Source organism: Thalia democratica, chromosome 9, assembly GCF_965202585.1.
Source record: "Thalia democratica chromosome 9, ktThaDemo2.hap1.1, whole genome shotgun sequence".
NCBI classification, from domain to species: domain Eukaryota; kingdom Metazoa; phylum Chordata; class Thaliacea; order Salpida; family Salpidae; genus Thalia; species Thalia democratica.
Window position 1 is genome coordinate 38325877 of NC_139173.1, and position 25750 is coordinate 38351626.

The 25750-nt window shown below is 26.1% G+C and overlaps 1 protein-coding gene and 1 non-coding gene across 2 annotated transcripts in view; both read right to left on the bottom strand.

The window, feature by feature from the left end:
* Window positions 1-263: 263 nt before the first annotated feature.
* LOC145844080 (calcium-activated potassium channel subunit alpha-1-like) overlaps window positions 264-25750 on the bottom strand; it is a 62263-nt gene continuing 36776 nt past the window's right edge. The window contains exons 17-29 of the mRNA XM_082951424.1: window positions 20220-20311; window positions 18759-18812; window positions 17842-17886; window positions 15233-15374; window positions 10930-11098; window positions 10335-10559; window positions 9048-9240; window positions 8768-8851; window positions 7715-7845; window positions 7177-7371; window positions 5598-5671; window positions 4344-4504; window positions 264-1653 (exon numbers count right to left, since the gene is read on the bottom strand). Of these exons, the coding sequence (XP_082807550.1) occupies window positions 1652-1653; window positions 4344-4504; window positions 5598-5671; window positions 7177-7371; window positions 7715-7845; window positions 8768-8851; window positions 9048-9240; window positions 10335-10559; window positions 10930-11098; window positions 15233-15374; window positions 17842-17886; window positions 18759-18812; window positions 20220-20311 (1567 nt within the window). The 3' untranslated portion in view covers window positions 264-1651. The remainder of the gene's footprint in view (window positions 1654-4343; window positions 4505-5597; window positions 5672-7176; window positions 7372-7714; window positions 7846-8767; window positions 8852-9047; window positions 9241-10334; window positions 10560-10929; window positions 11099-15232; window positions 15375-17841; window positions 17887-18758; window positions 18813-20219; window positions 20312-25750) is intronic.
* Window positions 2475-2547, bottom strand: Trnam-cau (transfer RNA methionine (anticodon CAU)). Its single transcript has one exon. It is a non-coding gene; the product is annotated as a tRNA-Met (tRNA).

Consider the following 25750-nt stretch of genomic DNA (forward strand, 5'->3'; position numbering starts at 1 on the left):
AAACCAACAAAACATATAACCTACTTTATTGAAGCGTATAAAAAATTTATATTTTTTGTTTTATTATCGGATTTTATGAAACAAACAGACAAACAGACACAGTAAAGAAACTGAGGACAGAAATACAGTTTTGTGTGTTGATATATAAAATTGCAGTGAAATAAAAAAGGCAAAATAAGAACGTATGAACTAAAGAATAGTACGAATGAAAAAAATCAAATAGCAACTAAAAGTTTAATTAGATAATTTAAATATATTGCCCATTCAATATTTGAATATTTTGAAACCTCGGTGCAAAAATTTGTTAGAGATTCCGATTAAAATGCTTCAGAGCGCATAAAAAGGCACACAAAAAACTAATTTTAATATTAGAACTTTTAATATGTTTTGTCAAGTTAGGCAAATGGGTTATTATTTTATTTTGTTTCAAAAGTACCGTTTATTAAAAACTACAGAGGTTTATCGTAATAAAAAAGTTGTTGTTGTACCATAAAAAATGAAATACTTGAAAAAATAACTTACAAATTAAAGTTTAAAGAAAGTATAACAAAAACACTTTTTGTAATTATACTTTGGAATTTAGAATTAAAAACTTGATTCAGACTAATATAAACAAACATTTAACACATTTTTGCATTTAATCAGACATATAAAACAAAATATAATCATATGAAGATTTTATATTTAAAGAAAATACTTTACAGGTCTTTTAAACAGCTCCAATAGGAAACTTGAGGTTATCAAATCAAAAATAGTCAGTCGAACTTTTTCTTAATTTAGAACAACCTGTTTTTTTTATTTAGAGTTAATTACTTTTTTATTATTAAAGATGTACAGCAGAAGAAAAAGTATAAAACAAATGAAATACAATGTTTCCTAAAATCAATTAAATAATTTTTTTGTTGTCACCGTAGCTTTTTAACACAAAACACCATTAGTGTCATTTTATGTTTCGGCAGAGACAAACCAAACGTCACCACAACCAAAAGTTGACGTCATTTCGCATCAATGACGTATAATTTGTGTAATGCGTACTCGATTCGAGCAAATTTTAAGCTATGACGTCATAGGAAAACTACAAAAAGTAGATTCCGGGTATCTTATAGACCAAATTGTTGTCACAAAGGCCGGAGCTTGACTTCATCTTTGACAAAAAAAATCAAAATATGACGTATTAATAAAGCTGGAACTCAATCAAGACTTTAAAAGACTTTGCGGCCGACCAAAACTGTCATTAGGTACTTAAAAAGTAAATAAAAGTTGTACTGACGTCATCAAGCTTCAGATCAAGCGATTATGACGTCATTGTTGCGCGAAATCTGACTCCTGTGCGACGACCGGTGACAAAGCGATGACGTGGGCGACTGATCGATCTTTATGACATCACAAGGATCCCATCTGTTTTCCTCAGGTGACGTCACAACAACGTTTCTCTGGTGCGATGACGTCACGTCGTCATGTGACGTCATAGTGGTGTGACGTTTGCGGTGGTGTAGGGAGAAATTGACGTTCTTCGTGTTGTTGTGCACGTTGTTGTTCGGTGACGTCATAATCGAACCCGGTTGTGATGTCATAATTGAAGTCGGGTTTTGGGGCTTCTGCTGCTGGTGGTGCTTTTGGTGGTGAGGGCATTTTTCTGTGTCGCATGCGGCTCTGTAAAAAATGATGTTTTGTTTAGATATCTCTAATACATATATATGTACTTTTTACAAAATCTTTAATATACGTTTATATATCTACATTTTGACTTATGTTCTAAGATATTATTACAATAAGCAAACTGAAGAGCTGTTCTGTTTAGCAGAACAGTGAAACAATTGTATTTGAAAACTTAGTGTTAAACTAATATGTACCGGCACCTACAATTCGTTGTAGAGAGCCTCTCTATTTCATCATTTACAAAGCAACATAAATATATATATATTTCCTGATATTCCCTAGTAAAGCTAAAGTTTGTTGAAAATATGGGATAAAATATCTCATATACAAAATGTTCGTACAAACCCATTGTTTCTTATATCATCAAACAAATATTTAGCTCCAATTTAACTTGTCGAGCGCTCTTGACCAGAACTTTTTTAAAACTATTAATATATGTATATATATATATATATATACACAAGTACCTATTCATTTGAAACAAATTTGTCATTAATAATAATTGTAATGCTTTTAATGGTTGTATATACTAAGTTTATTACTTAGACCGTCTTGTTTTTAGCCATATTGTATAGAAAAGGAAAAATTAAATTAAGCAAACACTTGACTTAGAGAAGCTTATTAGCTAAACGACGACTGTAAATTGAAAAAATATTAGTATTTGACAGTAAAACTAAATATCAGAATTGGTATGATTATTCTGGAAGCAAGTTTCAGTAAAGCAAGACTTCGTAAACAATAGTTAAAGTTTTAGTTTTTACTACCTATTTTGTAACATAAATTTTTATGAAATTAAAAACAATAATTATAAAAAGTGCCCCGTGTGAGGATCGAACTCACGACCTTCAGATTATGAGACTGACGCGCTGCCTACTGCGCCAACGGAGCTGTGGGGAAGTTTCAAGTAAAGCGTTTATAAACTTCAACAAGTTTTATAAAGTTGCTGTTTTCTAAAATGGGAGCAAGTATAACTTTTTGTTGTAATTTGAGCAATTAAAAACACAGAACTTTTTTTTTAATTTAAGGTTTAAAGTAGAGTCCATGTAGATTAGATTGTAAAATGTTTTCACTTAATTTTCACGTAAACTTTACAAATATAAAGTTTGACAAAAAAACTAAACAGAAAATTAAAAGTTACACTTGCTTAAATAGTAACCCTGTATTATTATACCATGACTATAACAATATTTTTAAATATGTATTAACAGCTTATGAAAAAAAAAATTGGTCAACAGTGCTCAATAAGTTGAATTAGAGCTAAATATTTATTTAAATTCAAATTTAAAATTTTGAATTCTAAATTTAATTGATAATTTAATTTAAACTTCTATCTAAGATGTTTAATAAACTTAAGCTTTACTGAGGAATGTATAAAATCGAAATATGTTATCTAAGAAACTGCTGTATAAAACTGTTGTTTGTAATATAATTAATAAATGATTACAAATATTGTACAAAGTAGTGATCATAGTATAAATAGGCAAACAAAGTTTAAGAAAAATAAGTGAACAAATGGACATACAGTGTCAAAAAAATGTTACTTGTTATGATATGTAAGTGAATTGTAATTAGGAAACATATTTAAAAAACCAGAAGATTAAACCAAGTCTAATATAATTTACAAAAACTAGCATTATCATTAAAACTGTACGTTTTACCAAATAATCTCAACTCAGTAAGTTCGAAATGATTAATGTTACTTGTGACTGCCAAAACTTTTTTTATGAGTCTATTTATTTTTAAATTAAAGCCAAAGAAGTTCTTAATATGACATTAGACTCCAAAAACGATTCATTGGCCGCACAAAACTACCAACAATAAATAACCAATTAAACGTCAATCAACAAACAAAAAAAAAAAGAAACTTTCAAATCAATTTCAAATCAATTTCAAATGATAAAGTGATAATATTTTTTCGTTTTTTAGAGTTTATGTCGATGTTTTTTATGACAAAAATAAATCAAGCTTCATCGCATGCTTTTATACTTAAACGTTTACAACAACTAAATATGTTTTTTAAAGTATAAAATTTGTGATAGTTTTATATTTTTAAAATGTTTTAACAGTTAATAACAGAATCATTATCAGAAATTATTGTCATAAGGTACCAATGAGAGTATTATTAAAGTAAAGTACTGCATTAGACTTTAACTTTTAAACACCTTTGAGCTTATTCATAAACAGCTTTCTTAGATATCTACTGAAGATAAAAATTATCTGGCGTCAGAAATCACATGTCCTACACACAAAAATTTACATTAATATTGTTTAAGTTATACAAAACAAATCTCACTCATTTACAACAGTTATAAGTTTACCATGATTAAAAAAATTATGTATCATGATTTGTATCATAACTACAGTAACCATTATGACATCACACAGCAGTTTTTACAACGATTAACATCGATCATCGTACTTTTGATTGAGGTGCAAATTAATCATTATGACGTCACAATATTTTATAATTACTAAAATCGATCATTGTACTTTTGATTCGAGGTACAAAATTTTTATTATGACGTCACAATTTACGTTACAACGACTAACATCGATCGTCGTACTTTTGATTTGAGGTGCAAAATATTTATTATGACGTCACAATACAACGACTAACATCGATCGTCGTACTTTTGATTTGAGGTGAAAAATATTTATTATGACGTCACAACACAACGACTAACATCGATCGTCATACTTTTGATTAGAGGTGCCGGCGCAATAGTCGAACTGCATGAGGCAGAATATCAGATCTGACGAGATCAGCTTGAAGTTGTGGGGAGGACTGCTGATTACGTAACGCTTCGATGTCGGGTTCACGCCTGGGTCGTCCACGTCACGAAATCTGTGATATATTAGAATTTGTTAACATGTACTGTGTGCTTGTTATTGTTATTTGTATAGGTATTTTTTTAAAAACCTCAAGAACGTAAAAATTTCAAGTTTTATATTTAAAGGTTTAGATATTAAAGCTTATTATTATTTTTATTTTTATATAGTTATTTTGTTCATTGAGAAGACCCATTTTAAATAAAACCAACATATTTAAGTGTGGAAAATTCTCATTGTTTATTACAAACAAGGTAACACGCATGCAAAAAGAAATAAAAATAACTTGTAGTTTTTTGCGTGCAATTAGAACTTGAAATGAAAACAGATCAGACCCTTTTTATTGAAAATATTCTGAAATTCGGTTGTAAAAAAGTTGGTTCAGAAATGTTTGTACTTGTTATAAGCTATATTTAGTTGTTGGTAGTTAATGTTTATTGTTAGTTATTCATAATTCAAAAGGAAGTATTATGTTTATGGTAATATTGATAGAAAGCATAGATTTATTTTGACAAAGAAACAGTTTCCTAAACCTTCAAAATCTTTTTTAAAATTTAAAGAGTATAAGTAGTACATACAAATATAATTAGATGAAAGTATTAAAAATAACGGAAATTCAAATAAATATTATAGTTTAAATTAATAACACAAGTTTAAATAAATAACTGAAAAAAAACTGTTTTATCTGTGGTTTCTAAAGCATAATAACTTAATAATTTTAGAAAACATAAATACAATTTCAAAATGAAGAATAAAACTTCTGTAAATAAAATTAAATAAACACAAAATTGAAGCATACTTAGTCGAACGGCATCAATATTAAACATAATATTTTCAGTGTAGTTAAAAACATAATGAACTAAATCTAGGGTAAATTTAAACCGAAAAGTTTTTATCTGTATTCTCTAAAAAAAAGCTCTAAAGTTATAGAAACATAAAAATATGCATTTAACAAAAATGTTAAAATAAAAAAGTAACTTTTTAAACTCATGTAAATAAATATAATCTTTGAAACATACTAAGTTGTATGGAAACAATACTAAATGTAAGAGTATCAACAAATAAATAAGCTAAACGTTAAAAGTTTTAAAATAAAACTAGATATAAACCTGTATATTCCGAAGCACAGTAAGTTGTACAACGTCAATGCTTCTTCAAATAATTTACCGTAAGTTCCATCATTCTGTAAAGTAACAAAAACATTGAAACTTAAAAACTTTAAATGTCCGTATGAAACAAACAGTTGTAAAATGCAACTTCGAAGTAATTTAAGTTTTAGTAAAAATTTTAGCAAAAAGACTACATAATTATGTTTTTAATTTAAAAAAATTACTAAACTAAGTTAGTTGGAAAAAAAAACATAATTTTTTTCTTTTTAAGAAGAGTTTCTACATAAAATTTTATGTTCTAAAAATAGCAATAATTACGTTTGTAAACAGTCTACAGATAAAAGTACACTTTCCCATAATAACTCAAAAGTCAAAAAGAACTAATTATAGTTACTCAACAAAATACATGTTAAGTAATTAAGGTCATCTGTGTGGATATTGTACAGAGAAAAGCTAACACTAGCTTGGAAAATTTTCCCATATTGTCCGACTCACACAGATAAAAATCATTTAGCGAGGAACTGATTCTCCACGGATTAATTTTATCAAGATCAAGATTAGAAGGTGAACGGAGTTTATTAACGTTCTCATAAAAGCTTTTCCAATTGTGTTTTTTTTTGGTGTAGCTTTTAAGAATAGCCACCTAATTAAACTTTGTGCATAGTTTCTTAGTGAATGAAGATTGATTTTAATATTCTAATTAAAAATTAAATTAGCTTAAAATTTATAATAAGACTATGTAGGTCATTAAAATTTCATATTTTGTTTTAAACTCTTTATAAACTTTTAAGTATGTTTTTTATTAAACTTACATTTTAATCAATAAAAAAGTAATTGTAAAAATATATAGTTTATATTTGGATGTGTTTATATGTGGTCTGTAAACTGAAAGTACAATAAGTTCAGTATCTAACCTGAAACTGATTTTAATCCTTAGAAAATGTACTTTGAACTTATAAATTTTACAATAAATAGCCTAGAATAGCTTATTTTTCGTTTTTACTAAAACTTATTAGTATTTCAAACATGATTTAGTTAAAAGACACAAATTACAAAAAGATTTGTTAATTTATAATCTTTATTTGTACTCTTAGTTTCTTTTCCATTTTTTGTTTAAATGTGTACTCCTGCAGTTTCATAGCAAACTATAATTTAAACAACAATCAAGTGTTATTTTATATACCCCGAAATTAAATTAAAAAAATGTTTTTGAATGGATTATCAAAAATAAAAAAATTAGCCAGCCTGCATCTAACTACTAACAAAAGCAAAACAAAAAAAAACTTAAAAAAAACTCACAGAGAATTTCTTTAAGGGATTATAAATAGAAGAAATATGTTAAGCTTTTCTAACAACAGTATTAAAAAAACAATTAAACAAAAAAATAAATTTCAGTAGATAAAAATTTCTTGCGCGAACTATCAAAAATTACCAATCGGGTTAAACAGTATTATATAACAAAAAAATGATAGAATAAAAAATTTTTTGAAAGGATCATCGAACAAATAAACAGAAAAAGGTCAGTAAGATATCAACATCAAATTGTTTAAACCAATTAATAAAAATTAAAAATACCAACCGAGAACTTTTTGAACGGACCATCAAATATGGCTAGTTGTGCCACCCGGCATCTGTCCCTGTTGACCAGGGTCTGATTGGTGGACATCCCTCCCCTCAGACAGGACCCCTCCGCCAATATGGCTTCCAGTTCAGGGGTAGCCCCTCCTGTGATCAGCGTTCGTATGAGGGTGAGAGCGTTGCTGTTGAAGTAGGTCTGTTGGAAAAAAATATAAATATGAATGAGTTCTGTAGAAATAAATAGTTGCTGAAGTAAGTCTGAATATTAAACACTTTTATTTCGGGATTATAAAATTTTTATGTTTAACTTTTAAGGAGTTTTAATTTCGAATTCAGATAACTGTTTGATTTTTTTAATCTTTTAAAAAGATTTTTGCCTAAGTTTAAGTTTAATTTGTGTTTTTAATAACAATTATTTGATAAAAAACTTCTGATATTTAAATTCATAGCGAGTTTACAAACTTATACTTATAAGTTAAATTTTTCTTATATATTTTCTTAATAAATGCATTTCTTTTTCTAGGTTGTTACAAACTAACAGCGGACACTAGTGAATCCAGCACACTGACTGCGAACGCTGTACCACAAGCGAATGGTTGGGTCAAATATAACTCGGTATTGGGGTCGTCATCATCGTCCTGGTCTAAAAACTGCACGTTCGTGTCGTTTACTGTTACAAGGAGAAATGTCATTAGTAAATTTTCTGTTTGGAGAAATGTCAGTAGTAAGTACTAATGTTTGGATGAATTTCGTTAGTTGATGATATTGTTCAAAAAAATGTTGTAAGTGAGTACTATTGTTAAGAGAAATGTCGTCAGTGAGTATCTAGTGCTTTGAGAAATTTTGTGATTAAATATCTGGAGAGTATCGTTAGTGAACATTATTGTGTAGAGAAATGTAGTTAGTAAATAATTTTGTTAACGTTACTTTTGAAAAATTTCGTTAGCAAGTGTTTTTGTTTGTAGTGTTAGTAATTTAAATCCGGAAAATGCTTATGGAAATAAGTCGTTAGTAGCACCAACAAGTTTGACTTTATTGTCATGTTTAAAAAAAGAGCAGTGATTTTATAATATAATTTTATTAGTGTTGAGTATGTATATCTTTTACTATTATAGTTTTACTAAAACAATTTACTTAATCACTTTTGTTATAAGTTTACAAAAAAATCTAAAATAAACTAAAAGCCAAAATAAAAGTTAAGTTAAAGTGTTAAAGTTAGTTCACAGTGAAATAACTTATATCTAAGTTTAGTTCAAACACCAATTCACCCGCTAATAAATAAAAAGAAAAATTTGAGTTAATATGCAAATACATAACGCAAAATAAATAATTAAAACAATAACAGTTACTATAGTAGCAACAACACGAAACAAAAAAATAAAAAAATGTTTTTCAAACACTCCCTATTACCTTCCTCCAAATATCGAAAACTAGCGCTATAGACTGTAAAATACAAAAATTGTAGCTTAGAATAAATTTTTCTGTTTTTTAATAACTTTTTAAAACTTCGCTTAAATACAAACATATAACATTTTTTGAAGTTTTGTCTGAAAACAGTTTGACACTTTAAGATTCTTAATTTGCAAACTAACTTAATTCAGTAATCATAGGAATATTAGCACCACTTGTTATTCCTTTTCTTATTAATGAAAGATTTGATCCATGCGATCCAAAACCTATAAAAAAATAGATTAGCTGTTTTTGTAACTTTGTGTATTTTTAAAATGTTTTTTCAATTAAAAACATGCTTTTGGTAAATTTCTACAAATTTTTAGTTAGAAATTAAATTCCGAACAGAATAATTAGTAAATTAAGACAATTTTAATAGTATTTAAAAAACGAGAGCCAAAATATAACTTGACATAAACAGACCTTTACTAGTAGCTTGTAGCATCCCAACGGAATCCTGAAACTGCATGGATTTTATGTTGAGGGACGCCAGTATGGACTCCTTATCCTGAAGACTGGGATCCTCTATGACGTTTTGGTTGGCTGACAGTATGACGCACATATCGCATAAGTTAACGTTGACTGCCCGCAAGTCTGCTCTCGAAAGTGGCGAGCCCTGTAATGAGCATTTAAATAAACTAATATAATTGTTTTAAAGTAGTATGTAAACTAAACGCGTCTATGACTCCGTATAAAGTAATTTAGCTTCTAACTATTTTGTTGTATAACTATTATCTTAGTTCAGTGCGGTTAATTGATCATTTAATAAAAGATTTTAGTTTTTAGTATTTTATGATTTAAATAATAATTAAGAAGTCATTTTTAAAACGTAAACCTTTATTATGCTGACAAAGTAGTTCATAACCAAGAAAAGACGAAACTTTATATAAACAAAGATCATTTATACTTGTTGTACCTCTACCAAACATAAGCTGCCAAATGCATGTGATAAGTAAACTAGTAACAAGAGGAAGTATAGTTGTTTATGCTGATAATTAATAAGAACTGACAGGCAGTCTGTAATGCGAACTCTTGGGAAAGTAGTAAGGTAAAACAAACACACAAGTGGCAGAGGCATCCAATTATAACTTATACATAACTAGAATAAACATAAAAACAAATAAAAACTAACAGGCGGTGTATAAAGGAACTGTAGTTGTTTATGATTGTACATAAAAAGACAAACATAACATACTATACATAAAATCTTAGGAAGTTGCAGAACAAAACAAAGTAATGTGAAGAGGTATCCTACTATAATTTATATAAGATAAACAAAAACTAAAGTATGTAGACTCTTGGGAAGTTGGAGAACAAAACATATTCCAAGGTAACAATGTATACAGTTGAATATACAATATTTAACTAATATAAATATAAACAAACATACAAACTAACAGGCAGTATGTAAACTCTCGGGAAGTTGTAAAACGAAATAAGTTTGCAACATAAGTACAAATTTAACATATATTTATATAATATAAAAAAGAAACAAAACTAACAGGCAGTATGTAAACTCTCGGGAAGTTGTAAAACGAAATAAGTTTGCAACATAAGTACAAATTTAACATATATTTATATAATATAAAAAAGAAACAAAACTAACAGGCAGTATGTAAACTCTCGGGAAGTTGTAAAACGAAATAAGTTTGCAACATAAGTACAAATTTAACATATATTTATATAATATAAAAAAGAAACAAAACTAACAGGCAGTATGTAAACTCTCGGGAAGTTGCAGAACGTATCCCACTCTCTCTTGATAAACTCCAGATCTCCCAGCAAGATGATCTGCTTGAGTTCGTGGTGGTGGAAGTTGGAACTCCTCAGCGGCATCACGAAGTTCCTGATCCCTAGCAACGGGGATTTGGCGTCCCCGAAAATGCAGACGACTATGTGGCCGGATAGTGCCGTCATCGACGCCTTTTCACGCGACTGTTTGGAAATGTTTTTTTTAAGTTCACAGAACAAAATTTACTTTAAAAATTTAACAAAGCAGCGAATTAGCCTGCAAGGGTACCTTATTATTATGTTTTGTGTATAATAAGAACAATTTAAAAAAGGTTTATAGTTAAAAAAAAACAGCCATACTTATTGATTTATTTTAACAAACAGGGGTCTCAATATGTTTTCAATGCTTTAAAGATTAAAAAATGTAATCCTTACAGAAATATACCAGAAGTTTATTAAAGTATGAAAGTGCTATAATAAAATCGTTAGACCACTAACCAGAGTGACTTGGTTGATTTCTTGAGGAGGGCATTAGAACTTAAAATAAATAAAATATTTATAAATAAACACATACCAATGTGACTTGGTTGATATCCTGAGGAGGACACCAGTGGAACATCCCCGTGATGTCATACTTCATGACGTCATCGCTGCTGTTGTTCTCGCATACCACCGGTGACGTCATAACCGTTGTTTGGTAATCGTTCTGCTGGTTGGCGTGAGGCGTCGGGTAGTAGTCCTCCCTAATAATTAATAAAAAAATATTTTATTTAATTTTAATTTTTCCTGTTCATGAGTAGTTAGTAATATTTTACTAATTACATTATTGAATCTACTACCAATACTAATTAATTATTTTGTCGGGTAGTAGTCTTCCCTGTTGAAAAAAATATTTTATTTTAAATTTCCCTGTTCAGGAGTAAATAGTAATATTATATTTGTTGTATCTACACTAATTTATTATACTAAATGTTTTTATTAATTATAGAGTTTGCTGAGGTTATGTCGAGTATAAAGTTTTCCTGTGTTTACAATAAGTAATAATTTAGTTAAAAATAATAATTCATGGTGATAACCCTCTCTGTTACTATCTGTTCAGGAGTAACAATTAGTGAAGTTGTATCATTGTTTTTTTTTTAAATATCCTGTTAAATTGCAATAATCACAGATAGTTAATATTTAATAACAGGCTGTAGGGGTATTAATATTTTTTCATCATATAATGTTGAGATTAGGACTAGATTTGAACAACTGCAGTTGTTGAACAATAAGTTGTTCAACCCTAGAAATCTTAGTTTTTATATGAGTCCAAGACTGACATGCAAATCCTACGTAGTAAATGTTATACAGTTTGTATATTTATTGTTTTAAGGAACAATAGCTTACCTAGTCAACTTTTTTAATATATGGAGGTCTACTGTAGCAAATAGTTTGAAAGTAAACGAAACAAAACAACGACTGAAGTAAAAATAAACTAAACATTTGCGCGGGCAACAAAATTCAAAGCTGAAATGAAGGTTTTGCAATGTCAAATTAAAAATTGGAACTTCTTAAAAGTGTATTCAACAACTAGTATTTAATTAATTATGCATAGTTTGAAACCGAATTGAACTGAAAGTAGTTTTTCTGATGGGAAAGTATTAAAAGAACTAAACTGAACTTTATGATGTATTTTTATTGTTAATATTTTTTTTTTAACCGTAATGTTTCATCAACAATATTAACAACAAGCATACTTCGTTGAACTAAGTTGACTTTGAAAAAGTCTTTTTTTAAAATATTTCAAAAAGTGAATATCTTATTTCAAACTTATTTTTAAGAATAAAACGAAAAGCATATAGAAATTTTATAAATGAAAATAGTTTTTTAAACTATATATACCATTTTAACTCAAATGTTTATTAAAGTGTACAGTTACTTAAAACTTGGAAACTTAAGTTAAGCTATTTTTTATTTTTATGCATTTTACGCTTAAGTTACTACATTTTTAAAATAATTAAAAATAACTTATGATGTATAAATAAAGTAAAACTACAAAATATCTTTCATTAAAAAACAATTTCTTAATTCCCGAACAATTTTTCAATTAATTTTTTAAAAAGAACTATTTATAAAATTTTTTGTACATTTTCAAAGTTATAATCATAAATATAGAAAAAATTTATAACTAGAAAAAAGTGTAAGTCTTCAAATTATTTAAGAGATACGAAAGGTATATTATAAGCAATAAAATATAATAAAAGTTATATTATAAGCTTATAAATAATTATAAGCAATTAACAAGGTATATTACAATAAATATTATAACCAAAAATATAATGTAAGGTAAAATATATTATAAAATTTTAATTGTAACAACTCAAACACAAACAATTATTATTAAAATAAATTATATGATAACTTGTATATTTAAAAAACTATAACACAAGTATAGAAAAACAGAAATGTTATAAGACAAGATTAGCAAATTGAATTCTTTCAACTTATTTTAAAAAGTACAAAAAGTTTACAAGAAACTATTAGTTGTTAAAATTATTTTATTATATTAAAAAAGTTACAAAACTACTAATATATAAAATTTATAGTAATTAAAAAACTTTTTGATTTAAAAAATTAAAAAAAGATTACTAAAAAAGACAAAATCTTACGACATTTTACCACAAAATGCGAAATAACTCAGTTTACAAGAAATTCTTAATTGTTAAAATAATTGTAACAACTTAAAAAAGGTACAAAAAAATTAATATATAAAACTTATAGTGATTAAAATAATTTTTCATTCAAAAAATTTAAAAAGTGATTACTGAAAAGACAAAAATCTTACGACATTTTACCACAAAATGCGAAATAACTCAGTTTACAAGAAATTCTTAATTGTTAAAATAATTGTAACAACTTAAAAAACGTATAAAAAAACTAATATATAAAGTTTATATTAATTAAAAAACTTTTTGATTTAAAAACTTAAAAAAAAAATTACTAAAAAAGACAAAATCTTACGAAATTTTACCACAAAATTCGAAATAACTCAGTTTACAAGAAATTCTTAGTTGTTAAAATAATTGTAACCACTTAAAAAAGGTACAAAAAAATTAATATATAATATTTATAGTGATTAAAATAATTTTTCATTCAAAAAATTTAAAAAGTGATTACTGAAAAGACAAAAATCTTACGACATTTTACCGCAAAATGCAGAATAACTCAGTTTACAAGAAATTCTTAATTGTTGGAACAATTGTAACAATCGAAGGTAGTTCAAAAGTCGAAACAAATCAATCAATAAATTCACTTCCTTTGCGAAGAACAACTTTAAGTTTGTACTTTCAATTGGATTTTCATTTGAATTAAACATTATATTTGCAACTTCTGCTTGTAATGCGATTTAAACTCTGGTGTGTTTGCCTTAAAGTTCAGAGTATAATCGTAGTATAATAGTATTTGAATTCGAATAAGCCGATGTGAGGTTTAAATTTAAATATATTTTTTAAGTTTAAAGCAAGGTTGCTTTAAAATCAAAGCTTGTAAAACTTTTTGTTTTCATTAAGGTAAAAAATACTAATTTGAATTCTTTTATAGCTTATGTTTAGGAAATGTAAGAGTAAATTATTATGTTTTATGGCACCTTAAAAACTCTATAAATTTTGTTAGTTAGTTAATGGTGATTTACGATAAAATTTGAACAAACTTATTTGTCAACAATACTAAATTGTGGAAGTTTATGCTACCAAGAGTCGAGTAAACTAAATTTTACAAAAATAACCATCTAAAACATCAACAAACCACTGAAATTATACCAAGTTTAAAAGATTTAGTAAAAAAAACAAAAGTTTGCCGAGTTTCCTCGAAAATCAATTTACTTTTACGAAGATGTTCGAAGGTCGATAAACTTTCCGCTAAAGTGTTTGTATTTACAAGACTATATTTTTTTGTTTGTAAAATTTTTGTTTCAAATGAAGATTTATGATTGTTTAAAAAAGCTTAAGCACTAGAAAGTTTCTATATGTTACTGTAATGGGCTTATCAAATGGCTATTAAACCATCTAGCTTGCTAAAAGCTAATTTACAAATATAGTTCAGGTAAGCATTAAGTATTGAGAAATTTGGATAAAACAAATCTTTAAAAAAATTAAATTTAGCTTTGAGAGCAGTTGTTGAGACATTTAATGGTCTTAAGAAAGTTGAAGAAATGTTGATATTCAACTGATATAAAAAAAAAAGGAAAAAAAAACTCTAAAAGTAAAGACTTAGCTAAATTACTGAGTATATTTAGCAGAAAGAAACTAATTTTCAACTTTAATTTGTATAAAATAAACGTTATTAATAAATACCTTACTTTTAGACTACAGTGTATTTAGTTTTTATAGGCTTCAATGTTTTAGAAAAGTTGAAATAAAAACTTTCGTAAAAACCTTTAAAATAAAATTTCTCAACTAACTACTATCAAGTATTACAAACAGTTACATTAGGTAGTTATATTTTGATAATTTAACTTTAAACTTATGTTTAAAAAATTTGAAAAGTTAAATACAAAAGTTTTTACAATAAGTTCAACGCCTAAAAATTTTTCATAAAAAAAAGAACAAAAAAAAAAAGAAGATAAAACAAAATTTTGGTTTAGCAACTGCTCTGTTAAATTTTCACAATCAAATAATTAAAATACTGTTGTGCTAGCTTTATTTAAAATAAGTATTTGAAAAAAACTATTAAAAAAGAGTTAAATTTTTTACTAAAATTCTATGTCCTTTCTTATTAGTAACATTATAAAAAATTTAACGGAAAAGTTTAATTCCGTTTGATAATAATACAAATACTTAAATTTAATGTCAGAACTAAGTTTAAAGTTAAATTAAAAGTTTAATATTTATAAAACAAACCTTTTCACAATGATTTCATCTCCTCTCTTCTTCCCATTGTTCCCAATAAAATCGTGATTCAGTAAACTCGATTTCTTTTGTTTTCTGTTCTGTACCTGGTTCGTCATCTTCGTATTACTTATCGTGAACGGCTGAATTTCGTCTGTTTGTTTTATAACCGTCAGGTGGCATAGTTATGGTTTTTGATTAGTTTAAAAGTTAAATGATTACACCAGTGTATTACACGTTTTCTCTGAGGATTTGAATTTTAAAAAGAAGCTTTTTTTTTAGTTTGAGTGTTTTTTTAGTTTTTTTGTATTGTGTTATCGTTTTAATTTTAATCTGAAGTCAATCTATAAACACAAACTTGTTTTTTTAAACAAAAAAAAATTATTGGTTTGTTTTGGTAGAAGTTTGTGAAAAATTTTGGTGTATCATTTTACTTTGTATTGCTTGTAAGATTTTTTTTAGACAATGTAAATCGTTTTTAAAATTTAAACAAGAATAAGTAAATAAGCAAAACTTTAAAAGTATACGTATAAAACTTTCAGAGGCATGCGATTAGTAGAAAAAACGTTAAATAAAGCCATGCTGTTAATAGATAAATACTACAACATTAAAAACAAAACTGAATTTACAATAAACTAGTAAAAAGACTGTTTTCAAGCCTAAAAGCTGTATGTTAGAAGTTAAACTACATAAAGCTATCACTAACAAAATCATGCTATTTTCAATAAAAGACATCAAAAAACACGAATCAATTACAAAAACTGAAATCGTGTAATCAATTTAAAGCATAAATGTGTACTAAAAAAGATCAGAACATTTGAAAACTTTAAACACATAACTTTAAAAGTAATTACTACAAGTTAACATTTTAAATACTTTAGTCAGAATGTTTATTTAAAAAGAACAGTTGTACTATATGTTTAGTTCTAAACCTTTGTTTGTTAAATACTCTGTTTACGTTTTTTGGAAGATCTATACTTATTTATAAATTAAAAGTTAAATACTTATTTTAGCATAACATATATATACTATGTAACACTCTCAAAAATGTTTTATTAAAACAAGAATTTGTTGCACAGTTTGCAAAAGACTTACAGTATTTCCACATACAAACCAATGTTTTATAAAACTAAAACATATTTTTTTAAAATAAAAAAACAAGTCATTTAGTAATAAATGAAAATTCGAAAAAATAAGCTGGAAAAACATATTTTTCAGTGGTTAGTTCTAAATTTAACGTGTGTTGTGTACTAGCTGAGCAGTATAAATGAAATAAAAATGAATTAAACAGATTTTTTATTGATCGGTTGTGTGTAAAGGTCATTATACGGGATTGTAGGTGAAATAATCGAGTTTATTAACAAGTTAGAATCCTCTTGAATCAATAAACGTTAGAACAATTTACACGAGTTTAGTTTAAATCTTACAAGTTTACATGTTGTTTAGCCAATAATACTTCTTACAAGTTTATCTTTACAAGTATATATCTAGAAAACTTTGCATCAACTTGATTTATTTTGATACTTTAAAGCCTTTAATCCTAAAAAAAGTAAAATAAATGTTTTATTCAGAAAGAAGTAAATTAAGTCTAAATTTTTAAATTTAGTTGAACTATTTTAAATTTCAAATTATTTTCTTAAACAAATAAAGAACTTTAACTCAATTTGAATCAATGTGAATGATAAGTTTTTTTTAAAGCTTACATAAACTCTTAAGAATGATTTTAAAATAATAAAGACAAAGCTTGTATGTTTCAAGGTTACCTAACACATTTTTCTAGGTATTTTTAGTTAAGTTTGAGTGAAATTAACATTTAAAAGAACATAATATAACTAAATACGCTTTAAAAAAAATTAATAGATAATTTTTCAACACATAAAGGTCATTAAAACGTTTTGGATAATTTGTGATGCTTCAAAACTTTGTATATAATTGCTTTTACTAAACTTCTTTAATTGACTTCTTTAAAGTAAAATAGATTATAATTTTAATTTTGAAAGTGTAATAGCTGGAAGCAAATTATTATAATTTCTATTCAAACTCAGTAAACAGAATAACAAAAATAAAATCGTAAATAATTTGATTAAAATATTAAAAATTAATAGAATAGTGTTTTTTTCTCAATATAAAATTAAAGCTGTTTATAATCTAAGCACGTTAGTATTATTTTATTAATTATAAAAGCTCCACAATTGTTATATTTTCTAGCATATTTTTCTAAATTTAATAATTCTCAAAGCACTATTTGTTTTTCGCAGAATTATTTAGCTTTCCTTAATAATGAAAGCAAGATTTTACAGATTTTTTTATTTGAGTTAATTATCAAAGCTCTAACTTTTAATTTTTGTTAGTTATCAAAGCTCTAGTTTTTTACAAAAATCTAAACTTTTGTTGATTATCAAAGCTCTAGTTTTTTACAAAAATCTAAATTTTTGTTAAATATAAAAACTCTAGATTTTACGAAATTCTAAAATTTTGTTAATTATCAAAGCTCTGATTATTTACAAAATTATTTAGTTTTTGTTAATTATCAAAGCTCTACTTGTTTACAAAATTAATAATTTTGGTTAGTCATCAAAGCTTTATTTATTGCAGATTTTTTTCTACTAAGCCGATCTAACCTGGGTACAAAAACTCAGAACTTCTGTAGTCCACATGGTACACCCCTATTGACCGTTTTATTAAATTTAAAACTTTAATTTATATTAAAATAAAAATAATGTACTTTTCCATTCAAATAGATATTTCACTAGTTAATACTTTAAAAAATAAAGACACAGAAACAGACAGTTTTTAGTGTTGTCAATCTCTTGAAATCTATTTAAAACATTAAAAAATACTTTAAATGACAAATTTTGATGATTCAAAATAAAATTACGAAAACCAAAAATAAACATAAAATCAAGTTGAAAAAATTATTGTTTTTTCAAATGAAAACAAAACCGTTAAAACACTCTGAAATTAAAACTACTTGTTTTTCTTAAGTAAAAAGCCTACTTTCAAGTCCGGGACACTTTTATTTAACAAAATACCGCATTCCTTTTAACTTTTTGAAATTGTAAAATTAAATTATTTATGTAAACTAAACGTTTTTTGTAAGTTTTATTTGCAAATGTCAAAAGCAACTCCTTTTAACTTTTTGTTAGATCGTAAATTTTAGTGGTTTTATGCTACTTTTGTTTCCCGGGTTTTTTAAAACTTTTAAGTAAACGAGGTAATTAAAATAAGCCGAATAAAATTATGCTTTTAACCATTTTAAAGAAAGTTTTAGTTGTTCACAAAACAGACTTAAGAATTTTTATACTTGAGTTTTTATACCGCTAACTTTTAAATATTAGTTGATAACAACTTTAATCTAAAATATTTAAAAACTTGTAATTCAAAGTGTTTTTAGCAAATAGAAAAACTAAAAAACCTGTTTTAGTAAAATAAAATCATAACGAGCTCACGGGTAAAACTAAAACTTTTTTGGTTAAAAACTACCAATTAGCTCAGGCTAATTTGGTTTATTTTTTTTTCACCACTTTTTGTTTCTTACCTTCTTTTTTTTCGTTGGGTCCCATTCCCATTATGGTGAGCAAAAGTTTCTTGCCTGTGTGGAAAGTCTAAAAGTTTTAGTTTGGGGGGTTTTATATAATTATTTACAATTACAAACGTCCTCGGGTAGTTTGTCTATGCTTTAAGCTCCATTCCAATTTAGACATAACAACTTTTTTTTTCAATTTATTTTTGCACATGCGTTTTCAAAATACTACTAGATGTGAAACAATTACCATTTAAATCGTTTTGCTAGCATTTAGTTTGAGGACAATTCGTTGCTTGTGTCAAGTCTAACAGTTGAAAAATTAGGAAAAAAATCATATAAAATATCTACAACTACAAGTTTTCTTGGGTAATTTGAGGGCTAGCAACAGCTGCCAGTATGTTTAGCAGTTCTGACAAAACTATGGTTTGCATCTTAATTAAAGATCCATTCGTATTCATGACTTAGTCTTTAAAAAAGTTTGATTAACTTTCATATGTTTTTACACGTAAATAAAAAACTTAATGTTTTATCAAACTATTAATATGCTAATGTAGTTGTTACTTCTCTTAAGCCACCATAGTTAACTATTTAGTTTGTCTACTTTCAACACTACTTCCAGTACATGCTTTAATTTTTGGTAGTACCTTTTTGCTATTTTTACATGCATTAAATTCACAGCCCAAAGAAAGTTTTAAAGGCTGTTTTTTAACAAAACTTTTACGATATAGAAATTTATAGATTATTCTTAAAAAAAAAAGAACTTAATTGGTTGTATATAAGATCAGTGATTGTTGTTTTACATTGATAAAACATACTAATCAATAAAAGAAGTGATGGGTTTAAGAAAAAAAATTAACTACTCTAGAGTGCAGCATGCTTCTTAGCTATTATAACAACAATATTCTATTTAAATATAATCATTCTCTAATTCGTGCAAAAAGTTAATTAAAACTTGCTATATTACAAACAAGTATGTACTACTATAGTGTAAACCCCAAAAAAGGAAGTATTATATATCTATTTGTATAAAATATATGTTAAAACTTATTTGCAAATCTATTTAGTTTAATTTGGTATTGCTCTACATGAAAACACCTTTAACATTATTTTTTCAATGTTTTTGTAAATTTTGTTTAAAGTCTTTAAATAGGTGAAAATTTTCAAATTCAAGTTTTTTTCACTCGCTCTCGTACTATTTTTCAAGTAGAATACAAAAAAAAGTTTAAAATCAGACTTGTTCTGATAAACATTATTATTTTTGTTTAACTAGTCATGTATTTAATTTTTAAAAGTTATCGTAAAAACTTGTACCATTGAAAAAATGGCGAAATGGTAGAAATTAATATTTAGAAAATTTAGATCTAAACTGTATTAAATTTAAGTCTTAATTGACAAAAAAGTAAAAATCTAAACATTAAAAAATAAGTAAATTAAATAATTTAAAAGTTATGTAATATAAAAGTAAAAACGAACCATGTAGGGCTTTTTTATTATTACATTCGCAACCTTTTATCAATTCCGGTTGGTCCACATTTTTATGACACTGCTCACAATATAGCAGGGCTCTGTTAAAAAAGAGTTAATGATGAAAAATTAAAATTTTCAAGCTATATAGTAAACTTCTTATGACATTATTAAAAGCATGGTAAGGCTCTGTTTAAAAACCAAATGTTGTTTTTATGTGTTATTATTTAGATATAATGAAGTAATACAATGCTTTAAACATACAAAACACAAATTAGTTTATCTATTAATAACACTTGAATTTACTATTAGCAGTTTAACTTAAACTTTACAAACATTTTTTCTGTATACTCATGAATTTAAAATTCAAATCTATCTGTTTAATATATAAAATATATAAGACGCCGCTATGAGCAATTTATTAAAGCCTTTTTGAATGTCACGCACATTGAAAGGTTACGCATTTTAAATTTATCACAACTCACGTAATTTATAAAATAATTTTCATTGTGCCATAAGCTTTAATATTATATAACTTCTAAAATGAAAAAAATAGCACGTAAACAGTTTTTGTAATTTTTTTATATGAATGGAATATAATAAACATAAATTTTTTTAATTTTTATGTGCACTTATAAATACACAAACAAACTAAAATAAAAACTACAATTTCCTCTTACATTTAAGCTTTTAATTATTAAAAATTCAATTATATTTCTTACGTGAATTATTGTTGTGAAAAATACTTAAAATTCGAAAGTTTTGTAAATTTTAATGAACGAAGGTTAGTAACTAACAAGTTTTATAGATTCATACGACTTATAAATATTTAGACAAAAAAAACATTTTAATTTTAAGTTCATAAAAATTTTCTTTTTGCTAAAAGGTACTTAAATAAAAAAAGCTTTAAAAGTTGTTAAAAATAACAAAAATAAATTTGGTATTACACAACAGAGTTTTAAATTGTATTTCGATAAATTGTTATTTTTAGAATTAATTAAAAAACTTCTAAGCGATTTTAGAACGGAAATAATTTTTTTTATTTAATTAAACCCACAAAAAAAAACAACAAATCAAAAACAACAGGGAAAAAAATCAAACAAAAAAAAACGAGCGACTTCAAAAAATGACTGCACCGAACGAAACGGCTTGATTAAAGAGACGCAAATTTCCCAATACGCGACGTCGACGCAACACAGGGGGAGATGGCGAACGCGACAGAGAGAGAAGCGCGCGTCCCGTCGGAAGGACGGGTGAGGGGGGAGAGTGGAAATTGTGAAAAGGCGCTCGAAGGGGGAAGACGGGAAAGAGGCGGCGGTGGCAGCGGCACGGCAGGGGAGGGAAGCGTGGCAGCGCGTGTACAGTCAGAAAGGGGGTAGTTTCATAGGAAAGCGTGGCAGAAAGGGGAGGTTTTGTATAAAAGCGTGGAAGAGGTGAATTATTAATACTCTGTTTTGATTAGGAATTTCATCTCAATGTGTATCAGTGGTGCGTCTCACTAAATTTTGAAATATACAGACGTATACTTACGTTTTTACGTTTGTTTGAGTTGGTTTTTTTTTCGATTTTTTCCATAGATAAACTATCAAAAACTGTATATTTATTGTATATTTAAACAAATCTCTTTTTCCTTAATTACTCAGCCAAAATACTGTTTAAATTTTGTAACAATTTTCTATGTTTTGTTTTTCCTATAGAAAATAAATTAACGTGTAACACAGTGAAAAGTTACACTAATATTTTACATTATTTTTGTTTTATAGAACAAAACTATTAAAAATCAAATAAGAAAACTATAACTCAAGTGTAACTACAACTAACTCCTCTAAATTAAAGTAAAATACTAAATTGTTTTCACTACGTTTCAATTTATACCTTACTCCCGGTAGAACTCATATACTTTCATGAATTTATATTCTTTTCAGTTCGAACAAATGTTTAAATTTGGTCGATATTGAGCTGTTATATCAGATTTGACGCATAGAGAGAAAAAAGTGAGTTCAAATTTGTTAGCTTTGATTAATTTTCCTGTCTCTATATTTTGGATGTAATCTCAATGTTTTGTTTTATAAGAGTTTTTAAATTTCAAATTATTGTAATTTTATATTTGCTTTTGTTTTGATTTGAATTATATTTAAACTATATTAAAAGATTAATTTCTTTTTTTACTTTTCATACAAAATATAGTTATTTAAGTTTAAGTTTTTGTAGCTGTTGTTCAAAACTGCATAAATATTTTGCAACAAAAGTATAGAATTGTTAGCTATCGTACATAGAAGTGTTTCGTGTTTTTAGAATAAATAGAACCTTATAGGAGTTGAATAGATTATTTTTAAACGTAACAGCTTCTAATTAAAAACTTTTCGAGTTGAACTTTTGTAAGTTGGTAAGTTAAAATTTTTATGTGTATGCACAACATCGCGTAAAGATCTCATACAAATACATATTCAGAATTTTTTTTACTTTTATCAAAAAAAAAAAACAGAGTTTCATTTTTATTAGCTTTCACGCAAAGAGTAAAAGAGAATGAAAATAATTTTCTTGATTATAAATCAATACACGTATGTAGAAATATGTAGTGAGATCATGTCTAGTTTTTCTGTTTTATGAATTGGATACTCTGTTTTCTGTAGCTTCATTATCTCTCCCTTTACAAAAATTTTTTGAAAGGTTTGAACAGTTTTTTTTGTGTTTCTAGTTTTTATGCTATACTTTTACGTAAATATGTAATGGACTTTGCCATATGCATAACTTTGTTTCATTTATTAAGGCTTCTATACATATTTAAGACAAAATGACAAGTATTAATGCTATTCAAAGCTATGAATTTTTGTTTTGTTAAAATAAACTCAGTTTCTTGAAAACATGATAATCTAATAAATACAAGTTATAAAATTTAATTAAGTATTAAATGTTAGTATTTGAAATAAGCTTTAACAAAAACTATTACTTTTTGTTACTTATTTTAAACAAATATAATTTTTTTAAAGTTTTAAAGTTTTTTTGACAGGTTTTAACTATTTTAAATTGTTTTGCAACAACTACTTTGAAAAAATTCAGTTGTCGTTCAATGGTAGTTTTTTATACTAGCTGTGTTATTGTTAAAAAAACTAGAACTATAAACTTATCTTAATACCAAAGACGAAATTATTATAGCACCTAATATTAATTTTGCATATTTATTAAGGCATTTAACCTAATTAAGTTTTTGTAGTTTTTGAAACAGTACACGTAAAATTTATAGTTAAAATAAGATTCTGTGTGCTATTTATGCTAATCATAAGCTATAATAGTGTGAATTTCTCAAATGTTTTTAGTCATTAAGCAATGTTTTAAGCAAAACACACCCGAAACACTACTAATTTTAGATTATTCCAGATTATTGTAATTAGTTTCACATTTAAAACATGTTCCTCCACAAGAAATAGCTAAATTGAGAAATAAAGTAAATTGTTACAACATTTTATGTGGTTTCAGTACTTAATACAGTGTAAATGTTACATTGTTTAATTAGTTTTTTTAATTAAGTACTTCATATTTATACATTAAATTACAAGGTGTAATGTTATTGACAATATGACAACATTTTTAAATATTTAAAAATAAAAATACTAAAACAACGCAAAAAAATTCAAGAGTATAATTTTAGTAAACAACTAAGGAATAAAAGCTTATTAATTTGTAAAAACTGAGTAAATTTAAAAATATTACTAATAAATACAGCTATAAGAGTAGGTTATATTTACAATTGTAATTTTTGCACAGTGAAAAGGTTTGTTTTTTAATTTTACTACAGTAATGTAAGAGCTAATGAAGAAAAATTTGCATTTTACCATTGAAAACACATGTGTTATATTTACCGTGTTTAGTTACTATTGTAATGCTACTAGTAGCTAAACAAGCTAAAAGTATGATAATAAAACAGGCAAATGGGTAAAAAACCAAGTATATGAAAATTGTGGTTATTGTGTATTTGAAGTTAAAAATAAACGAAACTCTGTTTAAAAAACGCAAAAAAAAACATTTTAAGTTTCAAAGAGTATATTGATAACATTGATAGTTTTTAAAAAACAAATAATTTACAATTCAAAATTGTACAGTTTTAATTATAGTTCATACTAAAAAGTTAAATAGAACAGAAATCTATACCTCGTTCAACTTATTTTGGCTTTTTTTTGTATTTACTTACAACATTTAATATTCTTACTTTAAGCTTAAGTATAACAGTGGTATTTAACTACGAACAATATAAACTTGTAATTATTTTTTATTAATTATGCAAACAAATAAAGTTTATAACTACTAAAATTTGTTCTCACACCTGAGCTTAAAAGAAAATCAATTTTCAAGCAAAAATTGTCGAGAATTTCCTCTTAAAATTTAACTTTGGTGTCAAGTAACCTAATTCTCGAAACACTTTAAAATCCTCTTAAATTAGGAACTAAACGCCTTAAAAGTTTGCAAATTCCAGCAGTTTTCGACTATTAAAGCCATTAGGCGAAGTTTTAAAAGAGATTTTGACACCAGATTAGACCAATCTGGGTCTTTAGAGAGCTGCAACGTTTTATCAAGATGTTGGAAAATGATGTTTTTGTACTTGAAGTTTACAAAACAAAATGCTTTAAATTAGTTTTTGAGTTTTAATTTAGTTGGTAAATAGTTTCGACTCGTACTTATTACTTTCATGAAACATTTAGTACTTTTGTGTAAATGTATCCTAAAATATTAAGGCTAATGAACCTTAAGTTAAAAAAAAGTTTTTATGTATGTATAAGTATTATGAATTCTTAGTAATCACTGCCAATTTAGTATAATGTAGATTTTTGTGTAAATGTATCCCAAAGTATTTTAGTTAAGGGACTTAAAATTAAAAAGATCAAATGTTGGTACAACAAAACGGTAAGTTGTAGTTGAAGTTTACAAAAAAATTCTTTGAATATTCATGGAGTTTTTATTTGGTTGGTGAAAACTGCAGTTTCGACTCTCATTTCTTATTTTGTGAAAAATTTTCTGTGTTTCAGGTGTTAATGAACATTGTACATTGAAATATTGATGCTAATGGACTTATAAAAGTATATTATAAATAATTTATTACCGAACAGAATACAACATAACCAAAAAAGTTTCAACAAAAATTTGAGACAAGTATCATTAATTTTTTTTATTGAGTAAACTAGTAAAACATATTGCATCTAACCTTTATTAACTACTATAACAACAACAAGAGCAGTTGATAAGTGTTAGCAGAAACATATTTTACCTGTTTGCTAAATAAAATGTATTTAAATGAACCTGTCTCAAGTTTTCGTTTAATATTTGCAGTAAAAGTTTATTTACTTCGATATAAGTAAATTCGAAAATGACCTCAAATGTGTTTAAGTTTTGACCTTTGACGATATAGAATTGATTAGTGTTCGATTTATTTTAAATTAACTAACAAAAGAAATTTTAAGCTCGAAAATCACTCAAGATTATAAGTATAAGTCAGTCGTAATTAAATCAGATATTAAAAATAAAAGTTATGGCATTTTATTCTATAA